We start from the raw sequence: 16,289 nt of genomic DNA on the forward strand, positions 1-16,289 counted from the left end.
ACACGTCTGTCCTCCCTGGGGTCCGCGCCCGGGCTGTGAGCCACACCAGAGCCACGTTCGGTTTCACAGGCAAAACCCGCTCTGACGTCACTCCCGAGGGCACGAAGACGGTGCTCTCTCCCCTTGCCCAACAGAGTCTACCCGGAGGCACCCCGGCTCGCGGTGACCCCACCACCGGCACCTCCAGGCCCGGCCAGCGCCGCGTAAAGGAGAGCACGGAGGACGTGGGGCCGGAGTCCAGGGGGAGCGCCCGCTCCGGAGGGCAGTCGGACAGGACTGCCACGCGAGCGAGGTGGGGCCCCACGTGACGAGGAAGCTGTCTTCCCACTCCTCCAGAGAGCTGCCCTCCCACCCGCACACCCTCTGCCGGGGGGTGGGGGGCACACACCCTGGGGCACCCTCCCGACGGCCCGGCAGCCCTGGTGTGGGTCCAGGCCCTCTTGCGTGGCCCCAGTCTGTGGCCTGGAGCCCCACTGTCAGGGTACCTGCTTGGGGTCTTTGCCCTTGTCTCTGTCCTTCTCCTTCTCCTTCTCCTTCTCCTTCTTTTCCTTCTCCTTCCCTGGCTCCTTCTCCTTCTTCTCCTTCTCCTTCTCCTTTTCCTTCTCCTTCCCTGGCTCCTTCTCCTTCTTCTCCTTCCTCTTCTCCTTCTCCTTTTTAGGCAGTAGCAAATGTGAGCTAGCTGTTGCTGCTAGAATTCTGCTTTCTGAAATTGATTTTCCTGCTGTTAACAAAGAAACCTGTGAAAAATGAAATCCAGATTTGCAACATGAGGAACAGCCGTGAACACGCCCCCGCACACGCTCAGATCTGAGGGCGGCCAGTGGTCCTAACGCTCCGAGTGGCAATCTCATGCCACTCGTGTGCCAGGGCCACGTCGGTGAGCCCGACCTGCGCACGGGTTACCGCAGCATCCCTTGGTGAGTGGAACATTTGGCCTCCAGGATGCGGGCGCGGTGGGGACACGGGGCTGACCTCCAAGGAGGGCTTGTCAGCTCTGTGAAGTGAGTTCATGTCTCTAATTAAGAACACACATAACTTTGGGGAGCCTGGGTGTCTCAGTCGGTTAAGCGTCTGACTTTAGCTCAGGTCACGATCTCGCGGTTTGTGGGTTCCAGCCCGCGTCAGGCTCTGTGCTGACAGCCCAGAGCCTGGAGCCTGCTTTGGATTCTGTGTCTCCCTCTCTCTCTGCCCCTCCCCTGCTCATGCTCTCTCTCTGTCTCAAAAATAAATAAAAAAACATTAAAAAAAAAATTAAAAAATAGAACACACATAACTTTTAGCAGTTCTCCTAAAAGAAGCATAAAGAATCCTTGTTTGATGGGTGGTGGGACAGTGGGCTGGGGCATCTTGAAGACTGCTTTCCCAGTCCCGCCCGTCCTTCCCGCAGCCAAGGTTCCCAGCACATTTCTGAGGGGGGCGGGTACTGCCCGCAGGAGGTCCTCAAGAACCAGAGGCTCCAAGAGCTTCCCCGGGTGGGGGGCCCTGTAAAGAGATGGTAGGGACAGGCCGTGCACAGAAGGTTCTGGAAGCCCAGCGGCAGGGCAGCTCAGGATTGCTGTGCCTGGGCCACCGAGGGGCAGGGAGATGCAAACATGGGCCAGCCGGCCGCTCCATTTGCACGGGCTGCGGGCACCCCCGCCGGGGAACTTCTGGGCGGACGGACAAGGGTGCTGGGTGGGTTTCGGAGACGAGTGGCCTTGGCCACTGGAGCGGGCCTTCCTTGAGGGGTTTCTCGAGCAGGTGAGGCCCACGGGCTACAGGGAGAGGCTTGGACTCCCGTCAAGAGCTGGGGACCCAGGAGGGAGCAGCCTCGTGCCTCACCTGCCAGATGCGCTTGAGGAACGTGTAGGCCATGAGGCAGTAGTCCTGGTAGCTGGCCGCGCTCGGGGACACCATCAGGGCCAGCAGGGTGTAGGTGCGGGCCAGGGCCTCCAGCTGCCTCACGTTCCAAAGCTTCTCCAAGGAGACTGTCCCTGCAGCCTCGGACACTGGACTTTCAGGGGCTGTCTGGGTGGGCAGCTGTTCCTCTGCAAGACAGGGGTGCCCACGGCCATGAGCATGTCCACGCTCGGATGGCGTGGGCCCTTCTGAAGGGCACCTGGGGGCACGGGCGTCCAGGGCTCCTCCCCCAGCCAGCGGACCATAGGGCTGCCCGCTGGGGGCTGCAGGTCCCGGTGGGGGCCGTGAGGACACGCCCGTCCCAGGCAGGAGGGAGCCCCCCACCCAAGCGCCCCGGTGCCACGGGGAGGGCGCGGCCCTGCGCACTGAGCAGCTGACCGTGAACCAGAGCAGATAACCACTGAGGGGCGTCCGAGCCCACCCTCACCTGCCAGCTCAGGGGCGTCCCTGGCAGGTGTCATCGCCAGCAGGATGTGAATCGCCCACGTCAGGTGGAAAGTTACGTCCTCCATGGGAAACTGTTTGTCATACAGCCACTCGCTGAATTCCAGGATGTATTCTACTTTTTGCCAGTCACTCTCCGGCTTCTTTGGGATTAAACAAAAAGGCCAGAAGGGGTATGTGTTCACTCCTCAGCGTCCCAAACGCTGGGACTGAGCGCGTCGCCGCAAGCGGGCGGAGGGCTCTCAACCCACCTTCGCGGCGCGGGATCCTCTGATGGGACCCAATGCCGTCCACACTCGTGCACAACCTTTCCGTTGCTGACGGTCTTGTCACGAGACCAAAGCCGGGCAGTCTCCGGGCCCCCTTCCCACCCCGCTGCGGGCGCCCGCCGGCCCTCCTGAGTCTGCCTGCCTTCGGTCTGTGCTCAGCTTTGTGCCTCCCCGGGCACTCATTCAAATGTGTATGCGAGGCTTTCTCTGGACGGGTCTGTGGTTACCCAGGGCTCCGGGGTCAGGGAAGAAGGCTGTTCCGTCCAGCATGCAGCCCCAGAACCCCGCACAAAGTGAGTCGAAACTCACTGCACGAGGGACAGGGCTGCCGCTTCCCACCCCTCCTGGAGCAGAGACAGCCCAACTGATGTCTGGTCCACCTGCAGGGCCCCGCACGCTCGCCCCAACCCCACAGACCTCGCCTGACACCCAGGCCGGGGGGGCCGCCATCCGCGGGCTGGGAAAGGCAGGACAGAGGAGGGTGGCGCTGAGGAGCAGGCGTTTGATTCTGGGTGTCGGGCTGGCACACAAGAAGACAGAGGCGGACGGGCGACGGGTCATGGGAGGTAAGGTTGGAGGGGGGTCCAGGCCAGACACGAAGTTGTGAGGAGACTCAGGGTAGAGGTGGGGTTTGGCTCTGGTTGAGATCACTGGCGGGGGTGGGAGGGGAGTCGTGGATGGAGGGATCGGAGCCCTGAGTCCCGCCCTCTCCCCATTAAGTGGTTGGCGGTGGGGGGGGGGGTGGCTGGGCTGGGAGGCAGGGGGACCTGGGAGCCCAGAGAAGGAAGCCAGTCAGGGCAGGGGCAGGTCGGGGAGGGGGGGGGCCTCAGGGTGCCCACGGCGGTCTTGGGGGCTTGGCAAGAGCTTTGCAAGGGAGCTGGGGGGTGCCAGAGCCTGGGTGGGGTTTATGACGGACACCATCTTCTCAACGAATGGTGTTGGGAAAACGGGGCGCCCTCATGCTCACACCAGTCACAAAGTATAACTCAAAATGGATCCAAGACTTGAATGTAAGAGCTGAAACAATGAAGCCGTTACAACAAATACAGGAGTGGATCTTCGTGACCTTGGACTATGAGATGGCTCCGGGGACACAGTCCATAAACACAAGCAACAAAAGAAACAGAGTGGACTTCATCAAAACTACACACGTTTGTGCTATAAACGCATCACCAACAAAGTGAAAAGCGCTTGAAAAGACAACACACATTTACGAATCTCCTATCTCATCGGAGGTTGTGCCCAGGACACATGAGGAAGTCCTACAACTCAACAATAAAAAGACAAACAACTAAATTAAAAAATGGACAAAGAATCTCAATAGACATTTCTCTGAAAAAGATAGACAGGGGGCACCTGTCGGTTAAGCGTCGTACTTTTCAGCTCAGGTCACGATCTCACGGTTCAGTTTGTGGGTTCGAGAGCCACTGTGCTGACAGCTCGGAGCCTGGAGCTGCTTCGGATTCCGTGTCTCCCTCTCTCTGCCCCTCCCCCGCTCACACCTCTGTCTCTGTCTCTGTCTCTCTCTCTCTCAAAAAGTAAATAAACATTAAAAAAATTTTTTTTCAGGCTAAAAAGATAGACAAATGGCCAATACATGCATGAAAATACATTGCTTTCTCTCTCTCTAAAAAATAAATAAACATTAAAAAAAGGGGGGCACCTGGGGGCTCAGTTGGTTAAACATCTGACTTCGGCTCAGGTCACAATCTCACAGTTTGTGAGTTAAAGCCCCACATCAGGATCTCTGCTATCAGCACAGAGCCCAGAGCCTGCTTTGGATCCTCTGTCTCCCTCTCTCCCTGCCCCTCCCCCACTCGTGCTTTTTCTCTCTCTCTCAAAAATAAATAAACATTAAAAATAAATAAATAAATAAATAAATAAATAAACAAACATTAAAAAAGAAAGAAAAAGAAAATACACACGTGTGAGTCACCCGGGAAGCACAAGTCAAACCACAATGGGACAGCACCGTCTCCCCCAGGACACTAGGTCAGAAAGCCAGGGGGCGGTGCGGGCCAGGACGCGGCCACACTGGGGCCCTCGCCACTGCTGGTGGGAAAGAGCTCTGGAGAGCCGTGACCGCCCCTCGGAAGGTCCAGTAGAGCTCCCCGGGCACCTTGCATACACTGCTAGGTCTGTGCCCGGGAGACACGAACGGGGCGTCCGTGCAGCGTCATTCACAAGAGCTAAACTTGGAAACAACACGCACACCCGTCAACAAAACGTTACCTGACAACGTCTGCACACAGTGGATCCTTACCAGCCAGAGAAATGGGTGAAGCTCGGACACAGCCATAACCCAAGACAGCCTGGACGCGTTATGCCAGATGAAAGATGCCAGGCACAAAGGACACATCTTGTGCGACACATGCAAAACAGACAAACCCACACAGACAGAAAGCGGACTGCCGGCCGGCGGTGGGTGAGGGGACGGGTGCTAATGGGCCAGGTTTTCTGGGTGGTGGTGAAGCGTCCTCAGACCGATGGCAGTGATGGCTACGTGACCCTGTGAGTTCGTGAAGATACACCTTGCACCCCAAGAAACCAGAAACGAGGAACGAGGGGACTTGGGGTCGGTGGGGACAGACAGCCTTTGCAAGGAGCCTGGTGCCGGGGAAGCCTTTCCCTGCAGGGTGGGGTCCACACTGCCTGGTCCCTTTGAGCCCGGTGGGGACCTAGGTCCCAGGAGCCTCTTCACTGGCCGCTCAGCGCTGACCACACAGAGCCTGTGTTTGGACCCAGAGCAGCGTCCTGACCAGTCCCCAGCTAACTCCTTCCCGAGGGACACAGCACCCCTGGCCCCGTCGACAATCCTCACGGCAGGATTTGCTCCATGAGAGACACTCCGAGTAACAGAAAAGCCCCGTCAGTTACCTGGCGCTGGTGGTGTCCTCAGGACAAGCCCGGGGCCGTGACTGAGGGGCGGCTTTGTCCCCCAGCAGAGCCCCCACCGGCCGTGGGGCCACGTGGAGGCGCCATCCCCTCCCCAAACCTGCCCTGCTTCACTCCAGGTGCATGGAGACGAATGTCTGCCGTGATTCTCGTCGTGGGGAGAGAGCCCGAGACCCCCGAATCGCAGAAGGCGACACAGCCTGCTCCTCTGTGCCCGGTCCGGCCTCGGGCACCCCCTCTTTGCGGGCCTCACCCCCTCCCCCACGACCGTCCCCCGGGGCAGCAATGCGGGCGCTGCACCCACGCAGGGCCTCTCCCTCCACGCTGGAAGGTGCCACAGAAGACAGGGGTCTGTCTGCCTGCTGCCCTGCGCTCGTCAGAAGGGCGCATCCCCTCCCTGTGGCTGCGCCCCACGCCTCCGCTGGGCCAGGGGTTCCCCAGGCCTCCCTCCTCGGGCCCGCGTCTACAACTGAGAGGCTGACGTCACGAGCACCCAGGCAGACCTGTAGGGCTTGGATGGCGTTGTGATAGCAGGTCAGCTCGCCATGCACACTCCTGGAGTTCAAGGCCAGACGGTGCCACATGTGTGCCAAGTAATCTTCACTTTCATCTTTGAATTTCTGTATTTCCATCGTAAAATTCTGGCCAAGTTTGGCCTTCACGATGACCATGTGTTTGAAAATTAGGCTTAAAAAAAAAAAAGCAAAAGAGAGAAATTAATGCTTGAACTGAACGGTAAACAATTAAATATATAGAAGGCACCCAAAACTAAGAAATGTTTGTCCATTTTCCTACTTACAAAGACAAAACAAGACGGAACCTGAGTTACTTGGGGGTTTTTGGGTTGTGTTTTCCTTTGTCATGACTTGTGTGTGTTTTAAGTCCCCTCCCTTCTTGTGTTGAATTCCCAGAGGGGAAACGGAGTCGCCAGTGGAGATGGGAGGGTGGGGCAGGGGGGCAGATGCAGGTGGGGGGGCCCCCGGCGGGGCGGGAGGGAGGGGGGGGACGGGGTGCCCGGGAGGGGGGAGCGCTCACAGGCGGTGGGCTGTCCTCGGCAGCACCTGCACAGCCTCGTCCAGCACCTTGAGGCCCCCCTCCCAGTCGCCGCGGTCCGCGTGGCAGTGGAAGAGCAGGCCGTAGAGCGCGGCGCGCAGCGTCAGGTCGTCCTCGGCACCTGCGGCAGGAGAGGTGCTCGGGGCTCCGAGAAGGGGCAGCTCCAGGCCGCCCCGACCCGCGGGCCTCGGGGCGCCACAGGGAGGGCTCCCGGCACCACGTGAGAGCCCGGAGGCCGCGGACGTCCCTGAGGGCGGCGTGCGCCCGGTTTGTCACGTGCATCGGCGACCCCGCGGGCCTGACAACGACCCCCGGGCCAACGCGACAGCTGTCGGGTCGCGGGGGAAGGGGGGGCAGGGCCGCACGACAGCAGTCCTTTAGGACCGGCCGCGCCGAAGAGGCTCGCGAGGGGCTCACTGTCCCCCAGGCTGCCCCACTGCTCTTCCTGCCTCCGCGTGGCTCACCTTCGAGGGGTGCCTCCTGAGCGCCCCCACCCCCTCTCCGGCCGGGCCTCCACACCCTCCACACCTGAGCTGGCTCAGACTTTTGGTTTTCCGAGCCCTGTCTCTGTTTCGGACTCCCGTTACTTTTCTACCTCGTGAGGGAAGAAGAATCCTTTCTGGAAAGCCCTGACCCGCACTGCCGGGCGTGGCTGCTGGCCAGGCCCGGCAGGTGGCGGCATCAGGCTGATGGACGGAGACCACGCCTTCCTGTTGACTTGCCACCAACCGTGCCACTGCGCCGCCCAGCTTCAGCGCCCCCTGTCCCGTGTAAGCAGAGGCCCTGTGGCGGGTACGGGGCCCTCAGCGGCAATAGTCTACATGGGTGACCGTGTAGCCTTCTTGTCCTGTTTGGATGTCAGAGCAGCCGGGAGAGCAGGCCCAAGGACCCGGCCACACACACGGCCACACGGCCAGCACAGCACACACTGCCCGGGACCTGCGTGGCCTCCGCACCGCCAGTGCTGGGATCTCAGGACACAGGTGTCCCTGCGTCCACACCCAGGAGCAGGTGGATTCAGGCACGTGACTGGGTAAGCCGGTCAACCCCGATCAGCTCGGGGGCCTCACGGTGGGGCGGCGAGGACCGCCAGCGTCTGCCATTTCAGTCCCGACTGGCTCAGGTCCTGCCCTTGGCTCTGCATTTCTTTGATCTGTGCCAAGGAGCAACATCCTCCCTGGTCTGCCCTCACGGTCACTGTCACCGTCACCGTCACGGCTCTGGACCGTCCACCGCTCTTCCGGTCCAGTCCCTCCCCTCAGGCACTGCAGCTGTCGTCGGGGGCCTGTGCGCCGGGCCCCCTCCTGCTCCACCCCTTCCCCGCAGGTCCTTCCGGGCGGGGCCTCGGGGTGGGGTCGCCACCAGGGAGGAAAGTGCTGTGCGGAGTCAAGCCTCTGGGCGCTCGCGTGAGTCTGTTCCCACAGCACGGCCCGTCCTGACCAACACGCCTGCGTATCACAGAAGTTACTCACTGACTCACTTTAAGAAGTAATCTTCCCACGAAACACCTGCTTGGCTCAATCGTACTTTCCGATCTTCCCCCTACAATCTGCCTTTTTCGATACTACTAAACTGACCTATTTGATCATTTCGGTGGGTGGAGTTCAGCGTGGGCGGGGCCTGCACAGCCCCCCCCCCCCCTTCCTCCGCCAGGAGCCTCGATCCGCGGCCCGGGCTGCCGTCTGGAGCGTGGTGCTCAACGCACTCTTCAATCACACACGGTCCTACTGTCTGCTCATTATCTCAAATCAACTTTATCACCCAACAGACCCGCAGTACTCGGGGAGGGGGCCCGCTGCCCCAGCCCCCAGCATTTACGCTCCCAGTACACACTGAGACCTTACAGTAACAGGAATGATGATGTTTTAGCGGTTAATCATCATTTTCTTTCTTTAAACATGAATTCTTAAATACGGTCTTACTGTTCTAAGTTCAGTTTGTGTTTTGCTTCTGCTTTGCAGGAGTCTGTCTCTACGTTGGCTTTGGAAGTACAAGAACACGACTTATCTGCCAGAGTGACCCAGAGGCTGGGCCTCCCGGCGGCCACCACAGAGACGGCCACCACCCGCCCAGAGCCCTGCCCGGAACCCAGGCGCCGGACGAGGGGGCCTTCCGGGCTTCGGTTTCCCTGCGCGCAAAGTGCAGGTTCCAGGAAGTTGTTCACAAACAGCACTCTGTGCCCGTCACACAGGAGCCGTTACTGTCGTGATGAAGCGGTCTGTGCGTTAGTGCAAGGAATAACAGCGCGCGGCACCTCCCTTTCTCTGTGCTGCGGCCGCGTCTCGCGCCTACAAACCTGGGAGAAAATGCCCTTCGGGAGTCCCTCCGCTTTGGAAGTCCGCTGTAGGCCACTGGTGCAGAAGCAGTGTTTTTCCTTTTCCCTAAGGTGAAAGCAAAGAAACCGTGCAGATATCGCAAAGGTGCAATTTATTCTTTCACCATTTTGATTTTTATTTGCCTCAGTATCTGAATACAGAAACGGAAGCCAAGTTCCTGAACCACTAAGCCACAAACACTGAAGTCACATCTCACCCCTAAGGAAAGGCCCCCCAGTGCACACGAGAACATGCACAGAGACTGCCTCACGCGGCCTGCACCCTTTCTAATGACGCAACACATCCAAATCAGTGTTAGAGCTTGAAATCAATGGGACCAAAAGCACATTAGAAAAGACTTATAGGGGCGCCTGGGTGGCTCAGTCGGTTAAGCGTCCGACTTCAGCTCAGGTCATGATCTCACGGTTCACGGGTTTGAGCCCCACGCCTGACTCTGTGCTGACAGCTCGGAGCCTGGAGCCTACTTCGGATTCTGTGTCTCCCTCTCTCTTTGCCCCTTCCCGACTCATGCGCGTGCACGTGTTCTCTCTCTGTCTCTCTCAAGAATAAATGTTAAAACATTTTTTTAAATAAAAAAATAAAATAAAATCAGATGTGAAAGTAGGACTATTATGACCTTGGAGAGATAAAAAGGATTCTAAGAGAAGGCTCTGGCCTAGCGCATACTGACAAATTAGATCTAGAAGAAATGGAAAAATACTTTAAAACACACAATTGCCCAAGCTAACTCAATAAGAAATGGAAAACGTCAACAAACTTAAACAAGTAGAGACTGAATCAGTAATCAGAAATCTCCCAATAAAGACAAGTCCTGGACGCAAGGCTCATGGGTGGATTCTACCAAACATGTGAACAATTGGCAGTAACCCTCCTCAACTTCCAAAAACCGAAGAGGAGGAAATGCTTCCGTGCCAATTCTGACGCGATTCTGACACCAACGTTACTTTGATAGCAAGTCCAGACAGAGACATCACAAGAAAATTACAGACCAAGACAATGCTCTATGACTATAGATGCAAAAATGCTCAACAAAATTTAACAAATCAAATCCAACAGCATAGTGAAAATATGATTCACCATGACCACGTGTATTCCCAGGAATACAAGGGTGGTTCCACGTAAGACCGATCAGTGTAATTAATCCAGCACATTAACAGAATGAAGGAGAAAAACCACACGATAATCTCAACCGATGGAGAAAAGGTATCTGACAAAATCCAACAACTGTTCATCATAAAATCTTAGAAAACTAGGAATAACAGGAAAATTGCTCAACATATAAAAGGTATTTATGAACAACCCATAGCCGACGTTGTGCCCAACAGTGAAAAACTGAAGCTTCCTGCTAAAATCGGGAAAAAGATGAGGGAGTTTCAGCATTTTACTGGACATTCTAGCCAGAGTAATAGACAGAAAACAGGATAAAAGCCAGCCAAACTGGAAAGGAAGAGGTAAAACTGTCCCTATTCACAGATGATACGATCCTAGGTATAGAAAATCCCAAAGAATCCCCAAGAAAACCACTAGAGCAAATAAATGAATGTAGCAAAGTTGCAGGACACAACAATACAACAATCAATTGCTTTTCTATGTACCCGCAGTGATCAGTCTGAAAACAAAACCAGGAAGTGCTGTGGACTTCGCTGTGTCCCTCCATTACCAAATTCCCATGCAGAAGCCCTAATCCCCAGTGCGCTGATATTTGGAGATGAGGTTCTTGGGAGGTAATTAGGATTAGATGAGGTCATGACGTAGGGTCCTCATGATGGCGTTAGTGTCCTTATAAGATGAGACACCAGAGACCTTGCTGATCTCCACACACCCCCAAACGAGGAGAGAGCAAGAAGGCAGATGTATACAAGACGGAACAAGGGCCTGGCCTTACTGGCTTTCTGATCTTAGACTTCCTTCCAGACTCCAGAAGAGTAAGAAACAAATTTCCACTGTTTAAGCCCTCCAGGCACCCAGCATTTTGTTATGGCCGCCTGAGCTGAGACAAAAAGCAATTTCATTTATACCATCACCTAAGAGAATTAAATGCTTGCAAAGAGGTGAAAGACATATATGTTGAAAACTATGAAAACATTGTGTTGAAAGAAAGTGAACAAGGTCTGTATGAATGGGAAGACATCACTTGTTCATGGATGGAAAAACGTTAAACTGTCCACAGCACCCAAAGTGATCGATAGATTTAATACAATCCCTCAAAATCCCAACACCCTTCTCCAAAGAAATGGAAAAGCCAAACCCCAAATTCATGTGGAATTGCAAGCGGCTCCAAGTAGCCAAAACAACCTCAAAAAAGATTAATAAAGTGGGAAGGCTCACAATTCTTGACTGCAAAATTTACCACAAAGCTACAGGAATCGAATCAGTGTGATCCTGGCACAAGGACAGACATATAGACCGATGGAATAAAACAGAGAGCCCAGAAATAAATTCTCAGATACATGGTGAATGACTTTTGACGAAGACACTAAGATCATACAACGGGCAAAGAACACTCTTCAGCAACTGGTGCTGGGTGGGGCTCCTGGGTGGCTCAATCGGTGAAGCGTCCGACTTCGACTCAGGTCATGATCTCACCGTTCGTGAGTTCAAGCCCTGTGTCGGGCTCTGTGATGACAGCTCGGAGCCCAGAGCCTGCTTCGGATTCTGTGTCTTCCTCTCTCTCTGCCCCTCCCCTGCTCATACTCTGTCTCTCTCTAAACTAAATAAACATTAAAAAAAAAAAAAAAAAACTGGTCCTGGGAAAACTCGATTTTCACAGGCAAAGAAATAAAACTGTCCCCCTATCTTACACCACATACTAAAGTTAACTCAAAGTGAGGGTGGGGGAAACCTGAAACATAGGAGCTAAATCTATAAAACTCGTAAAGAAAACATTGGAAAAATTCTTCATGACGTTGGATTTGGCAATGACTCCACGGATGTGACACCAAAAACATAGGCAAAAAGAAAAATATAGTTGAACTTCGTCAAGATTAAGAACTTTTGTGTGTCAAAGGATACCATCAAGGGAGTGAAAAGGCAATCAAATGAATGGGAGAAAAAAATCTGCAAATCTGATGTTTGATAAAGAATTAATATCCAGAATATATACGGAACTCGTGCAATTCAACAACAACAACAACAACAACAACAACAACAACAACAACAAAAATCCAAAACTGGGCAAAGGACTTGAACAGACATTTCTCCAAAGAAAATATGCGGATGACTAATAAGCACATGAAAAGATGCTCAAAATCATTTGTCATCAGGGAAATACAAACCAGAATCACAACGAGGGGTCTCTTCACACCTACTGGGATGGGTATAAGCTGTTTTGAAACCGGAAACGAGTGTTGACAGGATGTGCAGAAATTGGAACGCTGCTGGTGGGTATGTATAATGGAGCAGCTGCTTTGGAAAACAGCTTTGCATTTCCTTCAAAGGTTAAACACAGAAGTGCCATATAACCCAGCCGTTCTACTCCTAGGTGTGGACCCAAAAGAACTGACAGCAGGGACGCAAATACATGCGCACGCTCATGTGCGTAGCCGCACTATTCACAGCGGCGGAAAGGATGAAGCCATCACGTTCAGCAACAGACGAGTGGATAAACAAAATGGTGTCCGTCCACACAACGGAGCGTTGTTCGGTCACAAAAAAGAAGGAAATGCTGACACCTGCTACACGAACCTTGATGACACCGTGCCGAGTGAAATAAACCCGACACAGAAGGACCAACGCTGCGTGATTCCTGTTCAGCGAGGAACCTAGAGTCTTCCCATTCATACAGATGAGAGTGGGGCTGTCGTTCCATGGGGACGGTTCTTGTTGGGGATGATGAAAAAGTTCCTGGCACAGACCCTGGTGATGGCCATAAGGCACTAAATATAATTAAGGTCACTGAATTATATACTTCTGAATGGTTAAAATGGTAATTATATTAAGTATATTTGATCACAACTTTTTAAAAAGCCCACCGGAAAGAACTGAACTTTAGGTGAGTTTTACAAATGTCTAGACCCGGGCTGGGCGAATTTTTTCTGTAAAGTGCCAGAGAGCAAGTAATTCTGGCTTTGTGGGTCACAGGGTCGCTGTCACAATCACTCCCTTCTGCTGTTGTAGCCAAGCCACAGACAATGTGTAAATGATCAGGCACGGCTGCGTCCCAATAAAACTTTATTTACAAATATAGGAGACAGGCTAGATTTGGCCCCTGGGCGGGGGTTGCCCACCCCTGGCTTAGGCCATCAGAGGTCATAAATATCTTTGTAAGAAAATAGGAAGCATCAGCCAATTTCTTCTATGAGGCTCTGCTTTTCAATTTTCTTCTTGCTGTCTCTTGAACAGCAGTCTCCCCGACCAGAGACAGTCTTGGGGATTTTACGCACAGCTGTGGGCCCTCCTGCCACAGGCCTGGCTCTGGATCAGCACAGAGGGCGGCTCCCCCATCTCGTCCTGTCCCCCCAAACCTCCCCCAGCTCGTCCTGCCCCCCAAACCTCCCCCATCTCGTCCTGTCCCCCCAAACCTCCCACAGCTCGTCTGGCTGCCGGCCTCCGAGGGCTCTGCTGGGCCCCGGACTGAGGGCCCACGAAGCTCCGCCCACGGGCTCTACCCTAGACCGTCTGACCACGGACCTCTGTCTGTCAAAGCCTTTGACCTGCAGACCTTCCCTTAGAAAAAGGCCCTGCTGAAAACTGCAGGTTTAGGTCTGAGCCTGGCCTTCTTGGGCGGACGGGAAAGGTGCTGGAGTCCCCACGGGAAGCCGAGTCCTGGGGCACAGGACACACGTGGTCAGCAGGCGGGACAGCCCTCACTGACCTCCGCATGCCCTCTGAAGCCGGGTCTGCGCCCAGGTGAACAGAGGGGGCCAGCCGCGGGCGGTGACTTACCAAGACCACACACGCCCTGGCGACCGGGCGCCCGTGGGGTGGAGTCAGGCCGAGACTTCGGCTCTGGCCCAGAGGTTTCTGTGGTTTTCCTCGGCCATCTGAATCTACTGTTCTGTCCTTTCCCCTCCCCTGCTGGGGCTTTCTGGGGAACGGTCAGTGTCCCCTCGGAGGGGAGGAAGGAGGAAAGAGAGGTCTGCGTGTCTGCCCTGCCGGGTTTCAGGGACGTCACCGTCCTCTGGGCCCCCTCCTCTGCTGGCCCTTGTGTTCCCGGTTTCCACGGCTCCCCGGGGTCTGTCTTCCCTGGGGATCTCGCCCTCCCTTTCCGGAGGACGCCTGCCCCGCCGTGGCCCCACATGGCACACCTGCTTCTTCGCTTCTGTCTTATTGATGATGCCGATGAGCCTCTGTACGACAGTCCTGGCTCTCCTCCTGTTGGCCGCGGAGGACAGGAGCGGGAGCCAGGTGTTCCAGTACTGCCTCACAGCCAGCATCACCAGGGCGCTGCTCCCCGCCATGCCCCCGAACCTGAAAGGGAATCAATCCCTGGGCTGGAGCGGCGTAGACACCAATGATGCAGGAGCGACATGGGAAGCTTCTCGATTCACCGGGCAGCGGGCACGGCTGGGCGCCACGGAGCACCCCGGACGCGGGCGCTCCCTCCCCCCGATGGCCATGGGGCCTGTGGCGACCCACTCGTGCCCAAGGGCCTCCCGAACATGGGGTGGAGTGGATGTGACCGCAAGGGGCGAGATGGCCCCGGCCACGGGGTCACAAAGGAGGGCCAGCCCTAGTGGCAGTCCCCACTGAGCCCCGTACCCGTCACCCCACGGCACTGCGGTCCGTCTACCTCCCACAGGCAGCACGCGCGCGCCGAGCCCACAGCCCACGCGGTCACACTGGCCACTTAGCCCGGCATGGCGCACCTGGCGCTCTCCATGAAGGACCTCGCGGCCGCCAGGCGCAGCTGCTTTCTGCCCTTCAGGTTCTCCATGATGCTCCTGCCCTGGATGCAGGCTGTGGTGCTCAGCATCTCGGCCACCAGTTGAGTCTCCACCCTGGGGACAGAGAAGTACGAGGGCAGGAGGGCTCTTCGGGGGAGACAGGTGCCGTGCAGAGAGGTGAACAAGCCCTGGGGGCATCCAGAGTAGCCTCGTGCGAGCCCCCAAACCGCAGCTAACTGGCCGAGCGCACTCAACCCACAGAACCACGAACCGGCGTGTTAAATGACGAATCTGTGAAGTGTTTTTCTGTGCAGCAGCAAAAGGTGGGCACAGCGAGCCCCTCCTAGCAGGGCCGAGCCCCGCCGGGAGCGACGGGGCTCCGCTCCCTGCGCCCCCGTGTGCTGGTCCCAGAGGGCCTCCGCTCTGCGCCGGGAGCTCAGTCCGGTACGGTTTCGACTCAAAGCTGTGTCAAGGATGCCGGACCCTCTCCCTAAACGTTTACTACCCCGGCCTCGCCATGGCTTGTGCATAGGTAACACCACACACGCGGAGACATCGCCCCCGGGAGGGGGATCCCGTGCTGGAGGGGACCAGATCCCCAACACCCAGCTCGGGGGGACCTGGATTTATTCCCAGAGAAATACACGCAGTTCCTGGGCAGGCTCCCTCCACGGGCCACCTGAGTCTTTATTTTTGAAGAGCGTGTCTTCAAATGGCCTCTGGCTGGGTCTCAGACGCTTCCTGTATTCCGTGGGATAAACCCTGCTCTTTAACTGGAGTGACGGCTCACTTCCGCTTGGTTCATACACGGTGTGGTGGGGGCGGAATCTTCCATTTGCTTTCGTTTGTCCCGTATGTTGTGGCTTTCCTCCCTGATTTGGGCTAACGGAATGACTTTTCAGCATTCCATTCTGTCTCCCCTGTTGGATTTTTAGTTCTACTTCTGTTTACTATTGTTTCAGTACTTGCTCAAGGGATTCTAACGTACACCCTTAACTAGCAGTGTAGCTTGGGTTAATGTATCATTTCACAGGCGGCGGGAAAACCTCTGAGCAGTATTCTGTGACGTGCCTCATTCCCGTCACTTGTGTTCTCACGGTCACGCGTTTTACTTGCGTGTTTGCTAAGAATCCCACCACGCGATGCACTTCCGTTTTAAAAAGGCAAAATCTTTTAAGGAGTTTAAGAACTGAGGGGGAAAGCCATTTGTGCTCACCCACGCATTCACCGCCTCGGCGTTCTCCTGGCTTCGTCAACCACGTTTCCGCCTGCTGTCATCTTCCTTGAGCCTGAAGAAGTTCCTCTGGCATCTCTTCGAGGAATGGATTACCTACCTTACCTTTAGTTTATCGTATGCCTTGATTTTGCCTTCATTTTTTGCAGGCTATTCTTTTTTTAAAATTTTTTTATTTATTTTTTTATTTTTGGGACAGAGAGAGACAGAGCATGAACGGGGGAGGGGCAGAGAGAGAGGGAGACACAGAATCAGAAACAGGCTCCAGGCTCCGAGCCGTCAGCCCAGAGCCCGACGCGGGGCTCGAACTCACGATCTCGCGGTCCGTGAGTTC

General features: G+C 55.5%; 1 protein-coding gene across 2 annotated transcripts in view; it reads right to left on the reverse strand.

Moving 5' to 3' along the window:
* Window positions 1-16,289, reverse strand: part of CFAP46 (cilia and flagella associated protein 46) — a 96,236-nt gene that overhangs the window by 41,454 nt on the left and 38,493 nt on the right. For both annotated transcript variants that reach the window (XM_049645925.1, XM_049645924.1), the window contains exons 23-30: window positions 14,704-14,835; window positions 14,143-14,305; window positions 8,857-8,941; window positions 6,543-6,681; window positions 6,011-6,194; window positions 2,327-2,486; window positions 1,822-2,027; window positions 486-737 (exon numbers count right to left, since the gene is read on the reverse strand). In XM_049645925.1, the coding sequence (XP_049501882.1) occupies window positions 486-737; window positions 1,822-2,027; window positions 2,327-2,486; window positions 6,011-6,194; window positions 6,543-6,681; window positions 8,857-8,941; window positions 14,143-14,305; window positions 14,704-14,835 (1,321 nt within the window). The remainder of the gene's footprint in view (window positions 1-485; window positions 738-1,821; window positions 2,028-2,326; window positions 2,487-6,010; window positions 6,195-6,542; window positions 6,682-8,856; window positions 8,942-14,142; window positions 14,306-14,703; window positions 14,836-16,289) is intronic.

The sequence above is a fragment of the Panthera uncia genome, chromosome D2, assembly GCF_023721935.1.
Source record: "Panthera uncia isolate 11264 chromosome D2, Puncia_PCG_1.0, whole genome shotgun sequence".
NCBI lineage: Eukaryota > Metazoa > Chordata > Mammalia > Carnivora > Felidae > Panthera > Panthera uncia.